Raw genomic sequence first — 19,326 nt, 5'->3', positions numbered from 1 at the left:
ACAAATGCCCTCTGAAGGGCCACCTTTTCCACCTCTCTTGGCCTTTTCCCTGGCTGTTCCTTGAGAGCGTGGGTGTTGAAGCCGCTGCACTGCCTGGTATCTTTAGGATTGGGACCAGCCTAGTAGTTTCTCACCCCTTGCTTTCTTGCCTTAGGTTTTGAGGGTTGACTCTGCAGGCAAATCTGAATACCCATGTTAACTTCTTGGTAATGTCCTTTGGACTCAGCAATCCAAGATGCTTTGCTGTTTTTCTAGCTCCTTTGAGCTTCCATTTCCTGACAGAGCTCCCACTTTGTTTCTGTCTTTTTGTGGTCTTTTAGCTCACCTGCAACCATTGGAGTTGGCTTGATGTGTTTCTCTTCCCTACAAATACAGGCAACCCCCTTAAATGCTGGGAGGAATCTAGGAGGGCTTTATGGGCCACTTCTTGCACTTTCTGTGTCTCAGTAAGCTGCTGTCTGATCTGACTTACTACAGGTAGCTTCTTCTCTGAGTAGTCTTTAAGGCTTGTTTCTGCCCAACAACTTAGTAACTTGTTCAGTTGAAATAAACCCACTTTCTCTCTTTTAAATATTTTCTTCTGTCACTCTGGGTCTAGTATTTTTTTTTTAAATGCTTCTTTCTACATCACTGTGAGATGAAAATGAATGCTTTTATAAATTTTTTTATGTATAGCACTTAGATGCCACATGAATGAAAACATGAGAAGTTCATTGAGTACCAGAAAAAGGTAATTAACTATTCCAAAATAAATGTGTATGAAGCTTGCTTGCTTTGGGGACAAAAGGTAGATAAAAAACAGTTCTTCGGAAATACTTCGGTTCATAGAAAACAATATTATGAGTTATGCAAGAGAGGAGATTTACAGTGCTCTTGACTCCATGATGTACAGCATGAGTTTGACTAAGTGGAAGCAGTGAATCTGAGAGAGTTTGAATGTTTTGTGAATGTAAAGTTGTGCTGTCCATTTGTTGGGGTCCTCCCTCCCTCCGTAGTATTAAATGATCACGTTTTCAACACAGTAGCTGGAAAAATATGGAGATAAACTCTAAAATTAAAGGAGTTTAGTCAGGTTTGACACTTTTTTAAAATAAACTTATGTAAATGTGAAAAAGTTCAGAGAGTAAAATAAAATTAAGACTTAAAGATATTTTAAGGCATTCCCAAGAAGTCTGTTCTTCTACACACCTTATAGGTATTTGGGTAACATTTTCTTACAACCTCTGAAAGTTAGAAAATAAGTAATTTTCTTCGTTCTCTGTGCCATTTTCTACACCTCTCATCATCATTGCTGCTCCTGACCAAGCTGTTAGTCTTCTTCCTTCAACCTTGTCTTGAAGTGCTGTCCTCAAATCAGTGCAGCAGTGCTGCATGAGGCCCCAGACCCTCTGAGATTGATTGTTCAGGAGCAGTGTGGGCTGTATTCTTGCATGGTCATCTTCTGGGGGTTACTGACTTGCACATGCCTGACAGTCATTCCTAATTGAGGTCCAGTTCATAAATCCTGTCATTAGGACAGCCATTGAGTCAGTTAAATGTTTCTTTCGTACAGAGTTGATGAGTGTCTGGCCATTTACATCTATCCTTATAAATTGTGCTCAGTTTTTTCATTTGTTAATTCTTCCAGTTTAGAAATACATCATTTTATGCTGATTTTTCCTCTTCCTCTATTGCATTTGTATTATAAGGTTATGAACTGTCCATCTTTTTTTATATAATTTAGTTTGTGCTTACGCCTTTAATGTTATTTCAATGAGGCCCTGTCACTTTCCTGAACTAACTTTTTCCTTGAGTTGCTTATACTTGAGGATGCACTGCAAGTATATTAAAATCTGCTTTCATATAGACCATTGTATTTATTCCCCTGTTATCAGTCTTTCCTGACTGTTGTGACTTTTTTCCAAATCCTGATCACTTGTTTTGTTCTACTTTCATGTTTTAAACAGTTTCTATCAGCTGATTAGAAACAAACCTAGAGGAGCCCCCTTTTATTTTGTTTTCTCTGCTTGTGGTTTCCAGCACACTCAAAGATGTTCCTCTTGCCCTGCTTGATTCCATTCTTCATAACTGTCTACATAGTTTACAGATGCTATTAGGACAATGAACTCTCTTTACATAATTGGTAATTATTCAAATAAAACCCTTATCATCTTCTTCAGGCTTGATTGCTAATAATGTATCTCTTTGATGTCCCTTGGGTTGTTTGTTTTGGCTTTTTGGCTGATTTTATCCTTAAATCAGAGAGTTTCAGTGGTCTATCTCATAGTGCATTTTGAACTTCAGAGAAGGCCTGTGTATTTGTTGTACTAGACAACATATTTTTTCTCCTATCTCTGGATAGGAAATGTTATCTTCTTCATGTAAATTCTGATTATGCAGTTACTGCACAACTACATTAAGACATGATTTTTGTTATGCAGTGGACTTCCACTTCATTTAGTTACCATATTGTTGAGAATGCAAAGTGACAAAAAATGGTTTGTGTAAATTGTTTAGTGATACCTAAAGAGATAATTGTCTTCAGTTTTTAACTGGATGCTGATTAATTAGGTGCACCATCTGTATTTTTTCAAGTGAAACCAGTCTTTATAAACTCATCATGAAATCAAACACTATTAAATACCTGTTATTTTACAGTGACTACCTGAAAATTTAAGAGAATATTGCATTAAATTTTTAGAAAAATTATGAAACTGTGTAAAGTTAATATAGGGTTTATATTTATTAATTTTAAGTAATTTTTAATTCTCACTGGGCAGAAAAGGATCTATTTTAGATGAAAACAAGTAAAACATGCCTTTATCTTCCAGTGTCTGACTCAAAAAATGACACAGCCATGAAAACATGTGCTAGAAATTTTGACTTTGGTATCAACCAACAAATTTTAAAAGTTCTTCATGCTAGCGAAAAACAGTATTTCTTTGGAATGACATACAAATTTAAAGCAAGGTTAAAATGTGTAATTTAATTAATAACACACTGTGTTTATTGTAGTTTGTTTTTCTATTTTCCACATCTTGTATGAAGTTTTTATTCACAAAAAACCCAGGAGGTTTAGCAGCATTGCAGCTCAATATTCTACTCTTAAGGTTCACTCCAGTTTCTTAATGTATTTAAGTAAATACAGAAGTAAAATATGGCTATGAAAGAAACTAATTTAAGTATTTAAAAAATAAAGAGCAGCAGTCCACCATCTGTTTTCCTGTATCCCTGGTGTCATTTTGTGTGCATGGGTTCTGCCATAAAGCCATGTACAAACTCCTGGTTGACTACCAGCAATTCAGAAAGGATTATAGATCTTGGAGTATAGCCATGGATTTTATATAATTTTGATACTAGAGGAAAGATACAGAATTTTTAAATTGCTCTTTTAGAAGCTTTAGAAGTATGCAGAGTTATAGTTGCTTATTAGGGAGCCATATTTGGTGTCCAGTGATGTTTTGTATTGCACATAAAAAGGCGTTGGTGCAGCGTGAGTTGAGGCTCACTGGCGTGCACAAACTGCCCCACCAGATCCAGAATGAGCATCACCTCTTCATGGGGATAGGGACTTTGGGGGAAAAATCAGAAAAAAATGGGAGGAAGAAGAAAAAAGGCAAGGGGAGACTCTGATCAGCCAGCTGGAGAAAGAAGTGATCCCCTCCTGAGTGTCCTCATCATCCTCTGGGTGCTCTCCCCTCTACAGTATGTGGAAATGAGAAAGAAACTGAATTTTAAATTTCTCTGATATGAGCTAAACCCTATAAAATAAAAGGCAAGTCAGTTTGGGGGTTGGAGGAGAGAAGGCCTGATTCTCATTCCAGTGGTGATCACTTCCCAGGAGAACCTTCTGCCGCAACAAAATCTCTCCTGTGAGATTTTGACAATGTAAATGGCAGCTGCTTACGAATAAAACACTTGTATGTGTATTACCTGTTGTGTGTGGAGAAAACAGCTGTGTGCACACTGGCAACTGTATCATACAGGGCTGATTCCCTGGTCAGACTGAGCACAGGCTGCTCCACTGGCTTTGGTTCAGCCTGAGGAGTGCATACCCACAGAAAATTCAGTCCACTCAGCCAAGAAAAGTACAGTAAATTTAAAAAGTCTAGAAACCCAAATTAGAATTCTTACTGCCACTTTGCATTTTGATGCCATGTCTTTTTTCTTACAAAGAGAAAAATCGTTACAATTTTGTGTCATTTTATTTCATGTTTTTATAATAACTCTTACTGCATCCAGCCTGGAATTAAACCTTAGCAGTTCTGTGGCTATAATAAGAGTAAGGTTTATTGCCAGCTAATGTTTCATCTGCTGGCTAGATGACTAGCTGTGCACCAGCTGTATAATATATTCTGTAAGGATATCATCATCACAGCACTTCACTCCTGCATCTCCTACACCCACCCGGAGACATGTTTTATCTGTGCTCTGAGCAAGGAATACAAATGAGATGTCTCAAGGAAAAGTAAATAAGAATTAGGAAATATTAAAGTAAATAGGAATATTAGGAACTATTAAACTGAAATAATTCTGATTTTGCTTGTTAGTGTGAGAGACTGTTTTTGGACAGGGATGAGATGACAGCTGCCACAAATCTTGAGGTGCTGCTGATAGACTGCTTTTGGCACAGCTCAGACAGAATGGCCCCAAGCCCGGCTTTTAGCTGTTCTTTGTTGGCTTCTCCCCTGCATGGATCTTCCTTAGTTCCTGGCTTATATCAGAGAAGCCCTAGTCCTGCTCTAGCCTAATTCTAAACCTTTGGAAGAATGTTTTCTAGCAGAAAGGCATCTCCAGAACATATGAGCAAGGCCATGCCTCCTCCTGTACCAGGGCAGCAGAACTGCAGTGCAGCAGCTGTGCTGGTGCTAAACCTCCTGGGAGCTCCTTCATCCAAAGAGAAGGAGAAAGGGCTGGTGCTCACTGCTCTCCCAGATGTGCGCAGGCACACGGGTGGCCAGGCTGAGGAGTCAAGAATTGAGCTTTTGCCCAAAGCACAAAAGGAAGATTACAATATACAAGAGAAACAAGATACAGGAGAATTATAATAGATGAAGTTTTTGATGTAAAATTTATTTTACTTGTTATTATTTATTATTAATAATTACTTACGTTATTCTTCCAAAATTATTATATTTGTCCTAATAGTTTATAAGTTTTGTATCACCTTCATGTAAACTTTTTTTTAAAATAAAATGAAAAATTTTAGATAAAACTACATTTCTCATTAGCTTTGCTTTGAAAAGCTCTAGTTCCTGAGTCTCACAGTTGTTCTGCTTCCAGCAAATATTTGAACAGCAGAGCCAAAGTGTGCCTTGGCTCTAGTGCTTGCATCTTACAGAATATTAAGCCATTTGCAGTCTGTTAATTCTGTGCTGGAAGTTGCAAGGAGTTTTTGGCAATGGATATAAAGATTTCAGTCATACTGATTGTGTTTGAAAATGTCAGTGTGACGCTAGAATGGCATTGCTGGGATGATCCTTTTGTTGTTTGTTTTAATTAAACATAGAAAATTGCACATGCACATGTAATTAAATAGAAAAACATACAAACCGTGTATACAATGTCACATGCTCCAAAGGTAGAAAATGACATATTCAAAGCGTTTTATGCTATCTTATCTTTCCTGTGCAGATATATAAATCTATAGACTTTACTGTCTAGTCTGATAATATTTAAAAAGTAGTTGTTGATTATTTTGTTTCTCCTTTGTTGTCATGGGATTGGTGCATTAGCTCCCTGCTTGGGGGATAAAGACGGGCAAAAGGTTCATGATATTTTAAAAAGAGAGAAATCATCCCTTAGAGACCACTTGCTTTTCCTCCTTTGAACTGGGAACTTGATGGCAAAAAATGAATCCACTGAAAGGTTCTTGGATGCTATGGAGAGCTCCTTGTGTTTCACACATTGTTGGATTTTTTGCAAGGGAAGATCCTCCTGTATGCAAGTAAGAGACAGAATCCATTGCTCTCTACAATGATCTGAGAGGAGGTTGGTCTCTTCTGCCAGGCAACCAGTGACAGGACAAGAGGAAGTTGCAGGGGAGGTTCAAGTTGGACATCGGGAAGAATTTTTCACTGAAAGAGTGCTCAGGAATTGGAGTGGTCTACCCAGTGAGGTGGTAGAGCCACCATTCCTGGAAGTGCTCAAGAAATGACTGGACATGGCACTTAATGACATGGCACTTAATGCTGTGGTTTAGTGGAGAAGGTGGTGTTCAGTCAAATGTTGGTCTCAGTGGTCTTGGAGGTCTTCTCCAGCCTTAATGCTTCTGTGATTGTATAGTGCTGAGATGGGAGAAAATATATTACTGTAAAGTTAATGGTTGAACAATAATACTGTACACAGTGAGGTCTAAGTTAAAGGTACCACCACCATTCCCCTAAGGTAAAGGTAGCCTCATTTTCACTTTCCCTAAGTCTGGGATGTTTAACTTTCAAGTTTAACAAATATTCATTTACCCCAGCTTTGACTGTGCAATGAATATGTGCTCTGTGTTTATATAATCTGTATCTAGGTTGTCAGGGAGATTTGAACTATAGATGCCATTTTAATTTAAAAATGAGAAGTGTCTTAGATAGTGCTAGACTTACACAAACAATAGATATCCAGGTGAGACATGAGCTAACAAAAGCTATGGCCATAAAATGGAATCATTTGAAAGGGGCAGGAGCTTTGAGGCAGCTGTAGTGTTTATCACATCCTCACATAACTTCTCAGTTTTAGTTCAGTGTATGAGTTAAGAGCTAATAGAACATTTGGCTTTTCAGACTTTAAAATATCATCCTTGGAACATATAGCCATGTAATTCCTGGAAACAGAGCAGTCTAGCTGCAAAATGTATGTTTTGAATAAAGGAAGAATTTTTCAGCAGTTTCTTAGAAAACATGCTTAAAATATTATATAAAAGTGAAACATTTTAACAAACATTAACCTTTGACTCTAGCAGTTGTAGAGACTTTCTGATCCAATTGAAAAAAAATAAAATGCAGAATTACTTAAATATTGGAACCAGCAAAAAAACTTGCATGAATAAAACTGAAATAAGAAACAATTTAGGTGAAGCAGCATTTTTTTAAGAGATTTTGATAATAGAGTCTACATTTTTAATCATTGCATTGCTGATATATTTAGTATTTACTTAGCTTGCTGTGTCACAGAATTTTGCCTTTCCTGGAAAATTTTTGTTTGTGAAGAGCCTGAAAATGTTACTGCAAACCTTTTCTCTATGTGAACCTCAGTTTAGCCAAAAAAACCTAAGATCTGCTAAAATGCTGTCTCATAAGCTTAAGATGTCTCATAAGCATAAAACGTCCTCATTGTGACATTGAAAAAAGAACTTGAAATCCCAGCACAGTATTTTTATTGCAAATGACAGTTTTCATCTGTTGGCTTTTGCTGCCAGAATAAGCATGTTTTCAGTAAGCACAAACAGACTTTTTCAGCTGTGCCGGTTTCCAGCGGTTCCTGTTTACTCCCCAAGTGGGTGGTATGGAAGAGCCACCTTTCTGGCGCACTTGCATGCAGACAACACATGGCCACCATCGAGTTTTGGCATTATGCTCTAATAAAAAAAGATCCTGCTCATATGAGAAAGCTTGGTGTGCGTCAGTACAGCTATTTCAGTCGTTGCTGCCTCCTGAGCTGAATGTCAACCGACATTGGTGACTCTATTAAAATACGATTTCGCACAAGGAAGTAAGAAACATGACTTTCAAGCTGTGTGTGAAGATGAGCTAAAATAGTAACAAAAGTATCTCTGGAGAGTACTAGAGGACAAAAAAAAAAATTTCTCTGAAATCTACCTATTGTTAAGAAAAATTGGATCTGGCAGACTCTTTTTTGTACCAGCTGGATGTGTTAAATTTTCCTTCTCTTCAACATTGAGTGCAGGCATTGCTGTAGGAGGGATTCCAAGGAACTGGAAGGATTCAAAGGTTTCCTCAGAAAATTTCTCCAGTGATCCTTAGGATATGAGGACTCTATGGAAAGTCAGAATTAATCTCTTATAGCTGAGTTTCCGTGCAGCAAGCATTGCAGCCCGTGTCGAGTCCAAGCAGGATGCTGATGGCGCGGGGTCCTCGCGCGACAGGCACCAGTCCTCGCTGGCTGCTCTTGCAGGAGGCACCAGAGAGCAGCGTTTGTGATGTGTCCTAGGCAAGAATTCAGTGAGCCAACCCTTTGTAAAGTAGCAGAGCAAGCTCTGGTAGTGGCAGGACATAGTTCACATTGCCCTAATTTTGGAAACAGATGGGAAAATGTACTCAGATCAAATAATTTTGTGTTTAACTACTTCTCTCCCAGATCCTTCTGAAGGCATCTGTGCTATCCAAAGCCATTATAATTTAGAAGAGATATTATGCCATTATACCACTGTACTTAGGCTGCTACTTATTAACTATAATTGTACTTAATAACTTGTGTTTTGTTCTCATACTGTACTTCTTAGCTCCTTCACTTCACTGGAAGTCTTGAATACAGCATAAACCCTCTTTTTAGACCACTGCCTAGGAGATACAGACTGGCAAAACATTAATGACATTTTAAAAAGAGAGAAATCATCCCTTAGAGACCACTTGCTTTTCCTCTTTTGAACTGGGAACTTGATGGCAAAAAAAACGAAGCCATTGAAAGGTTCTTGGATGCAATGGAGAGCTCCTTGTGTGCTCCACTTAAAATTAAAACTGGTAATTGATAAATTCTACTTGTAATAACACTTCATTTTGCTCATACTGGACTGCAAAACTACGTACCTTTTTTCCATTATGGATTTCTATGTTCCTCACTCATTGATGTGAGAGAACCATAGCTCCTATATGTTTGGTTTTTTTTTTTCACAACCATGGTGGTCAAATACTGGAGGAAGATGCACAGAGAGTTTATGTTGTTCTGTCCTTGGAGACTCACTGGGACACAGCACTGAGCAGCCTGATTAAACAGACCTGTTTTGGGCAGGGGTTGGACTCAGAGACACCAGAGGCTTCTTCCTACCTCAATTATTCTGTGGTTGTGGCTTCCTCCCAGGCTTGTTTGGGACACACACCTATGACTGTAAAGGAAGGCCTGATTGTTGCTGAGAAGTCATATTTTTGATCGCTGCTTTTAGTGACAGCAGCTGTATATGCTCCTAATTTTCGATTGGGACTTTAATGAATTGTCATTGCTTCCTTAGCAATGAGATTGCTGAGCAGATGCTATTGTTAGAAATTGGACAATTTCTTATCTGTCATGAGGCTCCAGAAATATTCAGCATTTAGAACAAAAATTTCTTGTAAATTTTTTGTGTTCTCAGGTGGGTTTGAGTTTTCTTTCTTGTGTCATGGGTGCATGAATTAGTGCACAAAGTAAAAAAAGGAAAAAAATTATTTTATTATTTTTGCATTTGCATTTTCAAGCTGCTTTTTTGACAGTATACGTTTCATAACTATTGAAGTGAAGGGAGACGACCCATCCTTTGATTCAGCGTCGAACTCCGATTTATTGATCTCTCTCACACACTTTTATAGTGGTGTTAATTAAGTTTATACATATTACAAAATCCAAGCTCACCATAGGTCACAGATTACACATTAACCCCTCCTTTTGTTTTCAATACCTGTGGTTTGTTATTGAAACCAAGATTTGTGTTCTCACCCTGATATGAAAGTTCTCAAGGCCTCCATGTTTGTCAACTTTTGCTTTCCCAAAACTTATATTTACTTGTTATTAACAACAGCCTGAGAACTTTTGCTGTTCACATAAACGTGCCTGAGAACTCTTGTTGTTTACAGAAACAGGCTGTGAGAATTAGCTGCTTACAGCAGCCTTTTACTTTTCCATCAGCTGTATATTTTCATGGCCTTTTTTCCTTCAAGCCATGTCTGAGCAAAATTCTCCAACACATAACCTTGTAAATTTTTCTATAATAGTAATAAAAATAATGTAATTCTGTGAAATATAGAGGTTTTGAACTGCTTCTGCTTTATATGTGTTTGACTCTATGTCATTAGCAGGGCAAAATAAAGTGAGATGTTTTCAACACAGCAGTATTAGGCCATCACAGTGCTATTGATCTTTATCCTTCGTGGAGTATTAATATTGTTAATGGCACAAACACTGTGTACAGGGCTACTCTGTGAAAAAAGTGCTGAACTTAGGTCATCATCTGTCACATTTGCTACCCATTAAGTCTTCTAGTGAAAAGTTCAGTAGTTGTAATCACCTTTTCTCAGATGAAAGAACTGGTGTGACTTCTAAATTTTCACGAGTGCAGACTTGTTAGTGATTTGAGAAACACCCATTATATTCGTTACCCAAGAGAAGAATAATTCCTTACACTCAGGATAAGGCTGCATGCATGTGTGAAAAGTGGATAGGATGAAGAATGAGTAGCTTTATGTAGAAATAGGGAGGGAGTGAACTTTCTTTGAGACACATCTTCTGAACTGTAACACAGACACAGCTTTGACAAGCATTTTTTTGAAATGGTAGCTGTAATCATTTTCTGAGTCAGTTCTTGTCTTAGCTGGCATTGCCTTCATAAAGGTGCATTCTGATTTCATTTAAACTGTGTAAATACAGAGATGCCTCTACTGTGGGAATGATGTGACAGAGTAAGAGGTAAGATGGATCAGAGATCCTAGATCAAGCCCAAGTGTAGACAAAAATGGTTTGGAGAATGCTTTCATCAGTTTTTCTACACCCTGATAGTGGATGAGGACTAGAGATACTTTGATTATCAACCAACAATTCCAAAATTTGTGGCCATGAGGGAGATGACCTGTTCTGTGAGCAAATTCCATAACAGAATTTGCCTCCTTGCCTAGGATTCCAGGGGTTGCCTCCGCTGGTTTTATTGAACAGTATGAAAAATCTGAAATCAGTTATAGGGAAAAAAAGATCCTGTCATGTATTAAGTACATGACTAGAGAACAGATTGTATTATTTTGCTCTGTTATTGAGTGAAATATTTATTGAATACAAATTCAACCAAGCCGGTACAAACTTGTTTAAACTGACAAATTGACCGAGGCAGATACAATGTGCAAATTCTCATGTTTACATTCAATACAAGTTAATCATGGCACAAGGAAATATAAGTAGTAAAGTATAATAATACCGTAAATAGTATGAAATTAGTAATGAGGGTTGGTATGAGGATGTGTAAAGTAAATATAATTGGTAAAGGAAGAGGTGAGATCCAAATAGAAAAAAGAGAAAATTGAGTGAGGTTGCTGTAGACGCACTTTAATTTATGTACTTTACCAAAAGTGTACAGCCAAAGTTGGTTAAAGAGTTGTTGACTAAGATTTTGTTGATTTATAGTCTGAATTTATATCAGAATCTGAAACTGGTTCATGAAGAACCTCACTCCAGAATGTGTTCCCTGCAGCCCTCACGGTGTAGGTGACGGTAATGTTTGTGGTCTGATTGTTTGCTCTCCTTGTAGGTTTATTCAACTGGTTGAGTGCTGTACTTCTACCGGAGGAAAAAAGAAAAACAGGATGAAAGTGTTCATTTTGAAGATAAATGAACTTTTCCAGGCTACTTGATTTCTCTGTAGAGACATGACATGTTAAACTGTTCAACATCTGGGAGCATTTGTCCCTGTGGATTAACTGAGTGCTAAACTGCCATCCCATTTTCATGGAGATTTAGGGAATGAACAGCAAGTGCTTAACTGTTTTGACCCAGTCTTATTTTAGAACTGCAGGATATGTAAGCAAATGCTAGATACATTTTCAAATATACATACGCATGTGTCAATTTTTTTTGGTTTATTTGGTTTATTTGTGTTTGGTGGTTTTTTTTTTTTTTTTTTTTTTTACATAAGACCCTAATTACATAACATCTGGGCTTTTTTAGTTCAGGACAATGTAGTTCAGGAAAAGTACTTAATTGATAGTGCTATGAAATCTCCAGAATTATTTATTTATGTAAAAAGGCTAGCATTTAACTTCTATAAATTAATTAGTTTTAAATATTCAATTAGATGAATTATTGTAGTCTAATCCCATGATAATTTAGTCTCCCTTTCTACCAATGCGGCAAGTATCTAAAATGGGACATACCATTTCTGTGAATGTCTGTAACTCAATGTTCTGTTTTGTTTTTCTTATCAGAGTTTTACGGTTTCTTGATGGCATAGAATGACAGAGAATTTCACCTGCAACAATTCTTTTATGTTAAGATAGTTCTGAAGTCCTTTCCATTGTATTCTTTTTCTTGGGTGGTCAGGAGTTGTCTTCTAACAGGCAATGTTAGATCACATCTAAGAAGTATGTCAAGGACATTAACTTCCTGGAGATGTCTGTTCGTTGCAATGCTGCCAAGATTTTAAAGTCTTTAGTCAACCTAAAGTATTTAATCTGCTGTTAGTTTTAGGAGCAAGTCACAGTGGTTAGGCAACTTTTTCTTTTATTTGCTAGAGGATGTAGCAATATGAGAATGGATAAGCAAGCGTGCTATCCCTCCTATCAGTGTTTGGCACAGATTGTTTCTTAATAGATTTCATTCCACATATTTCCACAGTGACAGGTCACTGCCATACAAAATGGTTATTCTTAATAAGAGGGAATGATTTATTTGATTATTTACTATTTGATGGTAAGTATTGCTTAGGAGATTTGACAATTCAGTGATTATTCATATCTGTATTTTGATTGTTGAAATTAGTAATAGCATAGAAAGCATCAGCTCTGATACTCTGTAATTTTTACATTCAGGAATATTTTGAGGTTTTGTATGAATATTTAAATCCAATAATTTTAAGGAGGATTCGTGATATCACTGAATCCAGTGCCTGTGTGACTTCTTTTTTTTTTTTGTGGCATGACTAGTTCTGTAATAGTTTGGTATCTTTTATGTAGGGTAATAGTGGAAGTAACATTGAGAAAATTATAGAGGAGATAATTAAGATATCAATTTGAGATGTTAGGAAGTCGAAATTCCCATTTTATCAACACTGAAAGATATTTTAATTGATACGCAGAAATCACCAAACTTTAGTTTTGGATTATTGTTCTCACAAATGCCCAGTTTCAAAAGTGTAATCATGAATGCATAATCAAATCGGGATTCAAATTAGCCCTTCTAACAGTTTATCTGTTACGACAAATTGGGCTAAAGGTTCAGCCTGGGGCAGGACAGTGGTGGGTCCAAGGGATACTGTGTGATAATCTTGCGGGGAGAGCAAGCTCAAGCTGTTGTTTAGCCTAGAATAAAGCAGAAAAAATGCTGTTATCCTGTAAAATAGTTGTACCTTTGAGAAGAGAAAGCCCTCGGTGGCTGTAGTCTTGGCTGAGCTGGGTGGCGCCTTCTGTTACCATACCTGTGCAGAGAGGTGCTCAGCACTGGTGCTGCTGGTAGGGAGAAGCTGTGCAGATGTGGGGCTTCTGTTGACTCTTCTGGCAGCTGCTTCTTGAAAACAAAACTTGGGGAAATCCACTAACTCACTGATGTCAGCTAGCAGAGTAAGAAAGAGTTAGGGAAATGAACAGATCTCTCTGTGGCTGGTACTTGGTAATGACATGATGATACCAAGGCACGTTGTTCCTCTCTCAGAGTGCAGTGAGGTGACTTGCTTAAGGGTTACTGGTAACTGCTGGGACCTCTTCTCCAAATTTGCAATTTCCCCAAATAGTTCTTGGGGGCTGAGGCTGTGAGGGCTACACTTGGAGCAGCCTTAGAATGCTCCTGAGGTGACCAGCACGTGGGTGCCCAGACAAGAATGGTGTGGAAGGAGCAGTGTTGGTGCAGTGCCATGCTCCCCTTGCAATTCCTTTTGCAGCCCCATTGTCCATGGAGCTTGGGTTTTGTAGCTCTTGAAAACTACTTCTTCTGGCAGCCCCCAAACACTGAACTCACAGCAGAACTGCAAACTTACAATATTATATGGATTGCCAAGTCAATTGTGATTACTTATTACTGACTTGGCTTACCTCAAATTAATTCAGAGCTCTATCACCTACTAAAAATCTGTGTTCTATGAAATGCACTGATACTAATAACTAATGTCAGTAAAAACTAGGCTTCATTTTTTTTTCTATGGATGCGTTGAGACTTCTTTGTAATTCTTATGATTTTAAAAACTATAAAATAGAGAAATCATCTCCCGTGTATATGCTTGTATATATGTATGTGTTTGCAAGATAAATCTTCATGATGTTCATCTTTTATTTTGCAGTCAAAACCTGTTGCATTTGCAGTTCGGACAAATGTTGGGTACAGTGCAGCTCACGAAGATGATGTCCCAGTCCCAGGCATGGCCATCTCATTTGAGGCTAAAGATTTTCTTCATGTTAAAGAAGTAAGTAAAACCAGAGGAGTAAGTGAATCACTCTTTAGGGAGTACTTGAGTAATAGTGCTACTATTTTGCAATGTTGATAACACTTCACATTGCCAAAGCACTTTACAAATGTTAAAGTAACACTGTATAAGGATTTGAGTGTACTTTTAAATGCTGTTCTTGTATAAGCTATGGTACAAATTTCTTACAATCAAATTACTGAAGTTCAGAAAGCAAGTACTTTTCTTCTCTAGTAAAAATCAGTTATTTATAGGTTTAAATGCCTGTGTCTGACTATTCAAAGATGAAATATTTCTGGTTTTTTTTTTTTTTTTCTAATCTGGTACTGTGAGGGTCTGTTGTGATTTAGCAGCCAAGGGTTGCTTCTCTTTTATCTGTGTGACTGCATCTCAACCCCAAAATCCTCAAGTCTCCTGTTTTTTTTTTTTTTACTAAATCTGCTTCCCTGGCACAGACAGTATTTAGTTAGCAGTAACATGCTGAAGAACTGGAATGATGTTTCAAGATAATTGCAGCTGTCAATAAATAAGCTTTGCATTTGCTGCATTGGTTTTCTTTCCCTGTAGTTTGGTTTTGACAATTTTAAATTTTTAAACACCTAAAGTAATTTTCTTTCTCTGCTTCTTGCAAGACAATCTCAAAAATCTTGGTAACTTTCATGTGCAGGCCCTCCTCTGTAGCCTGCTGCTCCCTTTTGAATGACTCCTTCATTTTAAAATGTTTCCTAGTTTTTGGTCATATTTCATTGTGGTTTGTCTCCAAATAGCCCATCTGGATATGAAAAATTATAGGAAAAGAAACAGAAAGTTAGTTTAAGGTTGAGAGCAATCTAGCCATGTATTTGAAATTATGTCTTTGTCTCATTTTAGACTATCAGAAAAATCCCTCAGTAGTTATGATTGACAATGCACAATGATTCTGCTAGCACAGGTGCTTTGTGGAAGAAAGAAACATTCCTAATAGAGAGATAGAAATACAGATGGACAGAGACTAAAGGAACACAAGAAACAGACATGGCTAATGGTTGTAATTTTTCATATATTTTAAACACTCAAAAAAGAGAATAATTTAGATTCAGACTGTATATGGTGAAGGAAATATGCTTTCTGACTGATGATAGTGTGAAAGAATTGCTCTGCTCTGTCTTGTGACAAAAGAAGACATGAGCAGGCACAGAGTCCTGGCAGGAGAAAACCATCAGCTTTCTCCAGTGAGTCTTGAAGCACTGGAAAATAAGGCTCAGTTTGGTTACATCAAATGGTTTTGTGTAGTCATCTATTCCATCTGCACTTGAAATGAAGTGGTAATCTCAGCCTTTACATCAAGTTTTTCCCCTGTTTCCATATAAACCAGACGCACAGGGTTAGCAGTTTTCTGTTAAAAGTTAATGCATTTTTCTTCACATCAAAACTTAGTCTCAGATGTAAATATATGTGGGAGAAAATCTGGAAGGAAAAGTCTCCTGAACTTTTTTGTATCTCCAAAATGCCTTGAAGGGAAGCTGAGTTCTTACACTGTCTGTGGCTGTATGTAGCACTGAGGGGTGGAAGAATAGATTAAAATGTTCCTGCAACCCCAGATGTATTAGAATAGGCATTCTGTGCTGATTGCCTTTAGAAACACCTGGTTTTCTCTGTCAGCTGTTGAGGAGAGGTTATTGTCTACTGGTGCTGGGCCAGAGATTGGTTGGGGAGGGACCCTGGGACCAGGCCAGGTCCGGAATGGCGAGATGGGATGGGATCCACAGGGAGTCAAAGTGGGACTCGGACTCCTGCCCTGCATTTGGCAGCAGTGTTGTGTCTGGGTGGGTTGAAGCTCCTTCAGAGGGTGCTCCAGGCCCAGCCCTTCCCTGCACAGCCATGTCCTCCCCCTTCATCTTCTGTGCCAGGCCCTGCTCATCCTCCAGGGCTCTGTGTCCCACCAGGTATTGCTCCTTCAGTGCATTTGCTGCTCCCTACAGTTAATGCTGGGGGAACTGAATTGTCCAAACTTTAATTATTTCTGCAGATTAAAGAAAAAAAATACAATGGACTAAAAAATGCAATGTTGCTTATTTATTTTATACCTAACATATTGCTAGAAATAAAGAAAAGCTGAGTTAATCTCCAGTAGCTTCTGCCTGCCTAAGGATGCCATACTGGACCAGTGCTGTCCTTATTTTCTCTGAAAGGGCTGCTCACCAATTTGTGCTGCTCAGAGGGCTCAAACAAGAAAAACCTCAGTTCAAAATGTATGTGGACAGTGATGAAAAGCACTGCAGTGATTGAGTGTGAGGGAAATTTATCTTCATTATTAGGTTACATTCATTAAAACTCAGTACATAAAAGGATGATGGATTCCTTCCTGCATGAAGAAACTGCTGCATCATAGTAATTTATCAATCTTTTGAGGCTTTAATGCATGGTCATCATTTTGATCTGTGTTTAATTAATTTTTCTATTGGCACTCCAAACACAGGTGAATTACTGAGAATCACTCACCTGAGCCAGCAACTTGGGAGCTGGAATTCTCACTACCAAAAAATTTTTTAAAAAATTAAAATTAGAAAGTATTATGTGCGTTATTATAAACATTAAAAAGTATCTTTTAATTTTTATATACTGACACAGCATTTATCTTTGAGACCTTGCAGAAGTATGCTTTTATTTCTATAGGAAGAAATTCCTATGGATTTAGGATTTCTATTGCTTCTAATAAAATTAATATTGTTGCATGGTAATCTGTTGCACTGTGGGACAAAAATAGCGACTGTTCAGATTTTAATTCAATGGTGTTTCTTAATTATCTATCTCTTCCTTTTACCAAGTTAATGACTTAGTTAGCCTTTTGTAATGATAGGGTATAATTTTAATAATACATTTCAGTCTAATACAGCTTTGAGAAACTGCTAATCCAGAGCAGCTCCCTATGAAATGCTGGTATTCTTACTCATAAAGGCATTGGATGAATATTACAGATATCCTTATGTTTTATAAGCTTAAAAGTGCTTTTATTTTAATCTCTATTTTTGGTTAGCTAGAATATCTTATGGTTGGTCTCAAGCACCACAAGATTTCTGTAGCTGCCAAAGTGAAAGATAATACTGCAATGTAGGTTGTGTATCAGCGATCCAACAATGATGGTAAAATTAATTTCTTTTTAGGGGAGCCCACACATTTTACATGTTTTATTCCTAACCGTACACTTGTTAAAGTTACTTGTTATATAATTAAATATGCACTATAACATCTACATTAATAGCTTCAGATGCAAGAGAGCTACTTTCTTCACGTTCAGGTGTTCTCTGAAAGTTTAATAAATATTCCAAATTACCCAAAATTTCTTTTTGATGATAGTTATTCCCATGGAACACCAGAAGTATTGTGTGTGGGGCCCATACATGAGTGACTTACTCTCCTTCAAAAATGGCAAATAAATAAGATTGGAAAAAAAAATAGCTCTGCTGCATAGACCTCTGCAAATCAACCAACCTCTCCCACACATGGTACGGGGGGTGTAGGAATAAAGCTGTTGAGTTAAAGTAGTCAATATCTCATATTTAACAGAGCTGAAATTCAGTTAGCAATTACACAAGTTCACCAGATAGCCCAGTTAAGTTTTTTTGGTTATCCAGAGATATCCAGTCCATGTGGATCTATCATGGTAAGTTTAAGATGCAGATCACGTGTGCTATCTGAAGCAGGGTATATATAAGCAGCCAAATTCAGCCATATTTCAGAAGATTTTAGTGAGAAGTGAGGGAATTTGTGAAGTAGTATTTTTTAATTTAAATAGAGAAGTTAATAAAACGGAATAAGAAAAATAGATTATTACAGAGCTACAAAAATTCTAGCAGCAGGGGCGAGTGGGTATTAAGTCTCTGGTGTCCACCAAGGAGAACCACGAAGGGAGAATAAAAGCAGCTCTCATATATGAGAGGAGACTGTGAAGCAAGAAATAATAAAGATGGTGAAACGGGTAGAAACAAAAACCAGGGAGAAACATGAAGTCTTTGCAGGAAGGTTTCCACTTAAGGACTGTGGGTTTTAATAATTTGAAAGGAATAATTATTTTAATATATTTCTGAATATTACCACAATTCTTCATTGCCATAATAACATAGCACAGTGATTAACTGCAGGGAAGAATTACAAAAGTTAGCATAGCTGCAAATTAAAATTAATAACAAAGTTATCCCCAGATACAGTAATTTCTTAGTATGTTACTTTTTTCTTTTTTTTTTTTATTAATCTGTAGAAATTTAATAATGACTGGTGGATAGGACGATTGGTAAAAGAAGGCTGTGAAATCGGATTCATACCAAGCCCAGTCAAACTAGAAAACATGAGGCTGCAGCATGAACAAAAGGCAAAACAAGGAAAATTCTACTCCAGGTAATAACAAAAAATCATTAATCATAGCAGCACTGTCTGTGACACAACTTGGAAATTGATGCTGTGTATCTGTCATATATATGCTTAATTATTGTTAGTGGCAGCTACAAATATTTCTGATCAATGAAGAAATTAATATATAATGAATTATTTATTATATAATATATAAAATGATTTAAAATATTATATTGTTAATTAATAAGCTTATTCATATAATTGCTGTTTGGGAGAAAAGTAGATATTTAGATTTGCAATCTGTGGTGGCCTACCACTGAAATTGTTTCCTCCTTTTTTTTAAAACAATTGCTAATATACATTACATTAACTACATTTACTATGTGCTAGTTAATTTTTTTACTTAAAATTGATTTATCTAAATTCTGTAACATTTTTTAATTGTTTTGATGATCTTCCTCTTTTTAAAGACATTTTAAGCTCATTTTAGAAATTACAGAAAATGTTAAGATGACTTTACTGGTAAGCCAAAGCCAATGTCTGTTAGTTAGCTTGTAGGGAAAAAATAGTCTTGTCAAATTCATTTCCTACAATCACAGATTTTAAGAGCACTACATTTTATGATGGAAGTTTCATGTCAAGTCATTTGTTATCTCTGACTGCAGCCATCATTGCATAAGAAAAAGGACTGTTTCTAGATATTCTGAGCAATACTACAAGATAGGACAATG

General features: G+C 37.0%; 1 protein-coding gene across 7 annotated transcripts in view; it reads left to right on the top strand.

The window, feature by feature from the left end:
* Nucleotides 1-19,326, top strand: part of CACNB2 (calcium voltage-gated channel auxiliary subunit beta 2) — a 249,161-nt gene that overhangs the window by 187,997 nt on the left and 41,838 nt on the right. For all 7 annotated transcript variants that reach the window (XM_063150277.1, XM_063150268.1, XM_063150293.1 and 4 more), the window contains 2 exons: nucleotides 14,144-14,266; nucleotides 18,504-18,640. In XM_063150277.1, coding sequence (XP_063006347.1) covers nucleotides 14,144-14,266; nucleotides 18,504-18,640 — 260 coding nt within the window. The remainder of the gene's footprint in view (nucleotides 1-14,143; nucleotides 14,267-18,503; nucleotides 18,641-19,326) is intronic.

The sequence above is a fragment of the Melospiza melodia genome, chromosome 1, assembly GCF_035770615.1.
Source record: "Melospiza melodia melodia isolate bMelMel2 chromosome 1, bMelMel2.pri, whole genome shotgun sequence".
Lineage (NCBI taxonomy): Eukaryota > Metazoa > Chordata > Aves > Passeriformes > Passerellidae > Melospiza > Melospiza melodia.
Note: the sequence above shows the minus strand (reverse complement) of the source record. Positions and strands in the feature narration are given on the sequence as shown.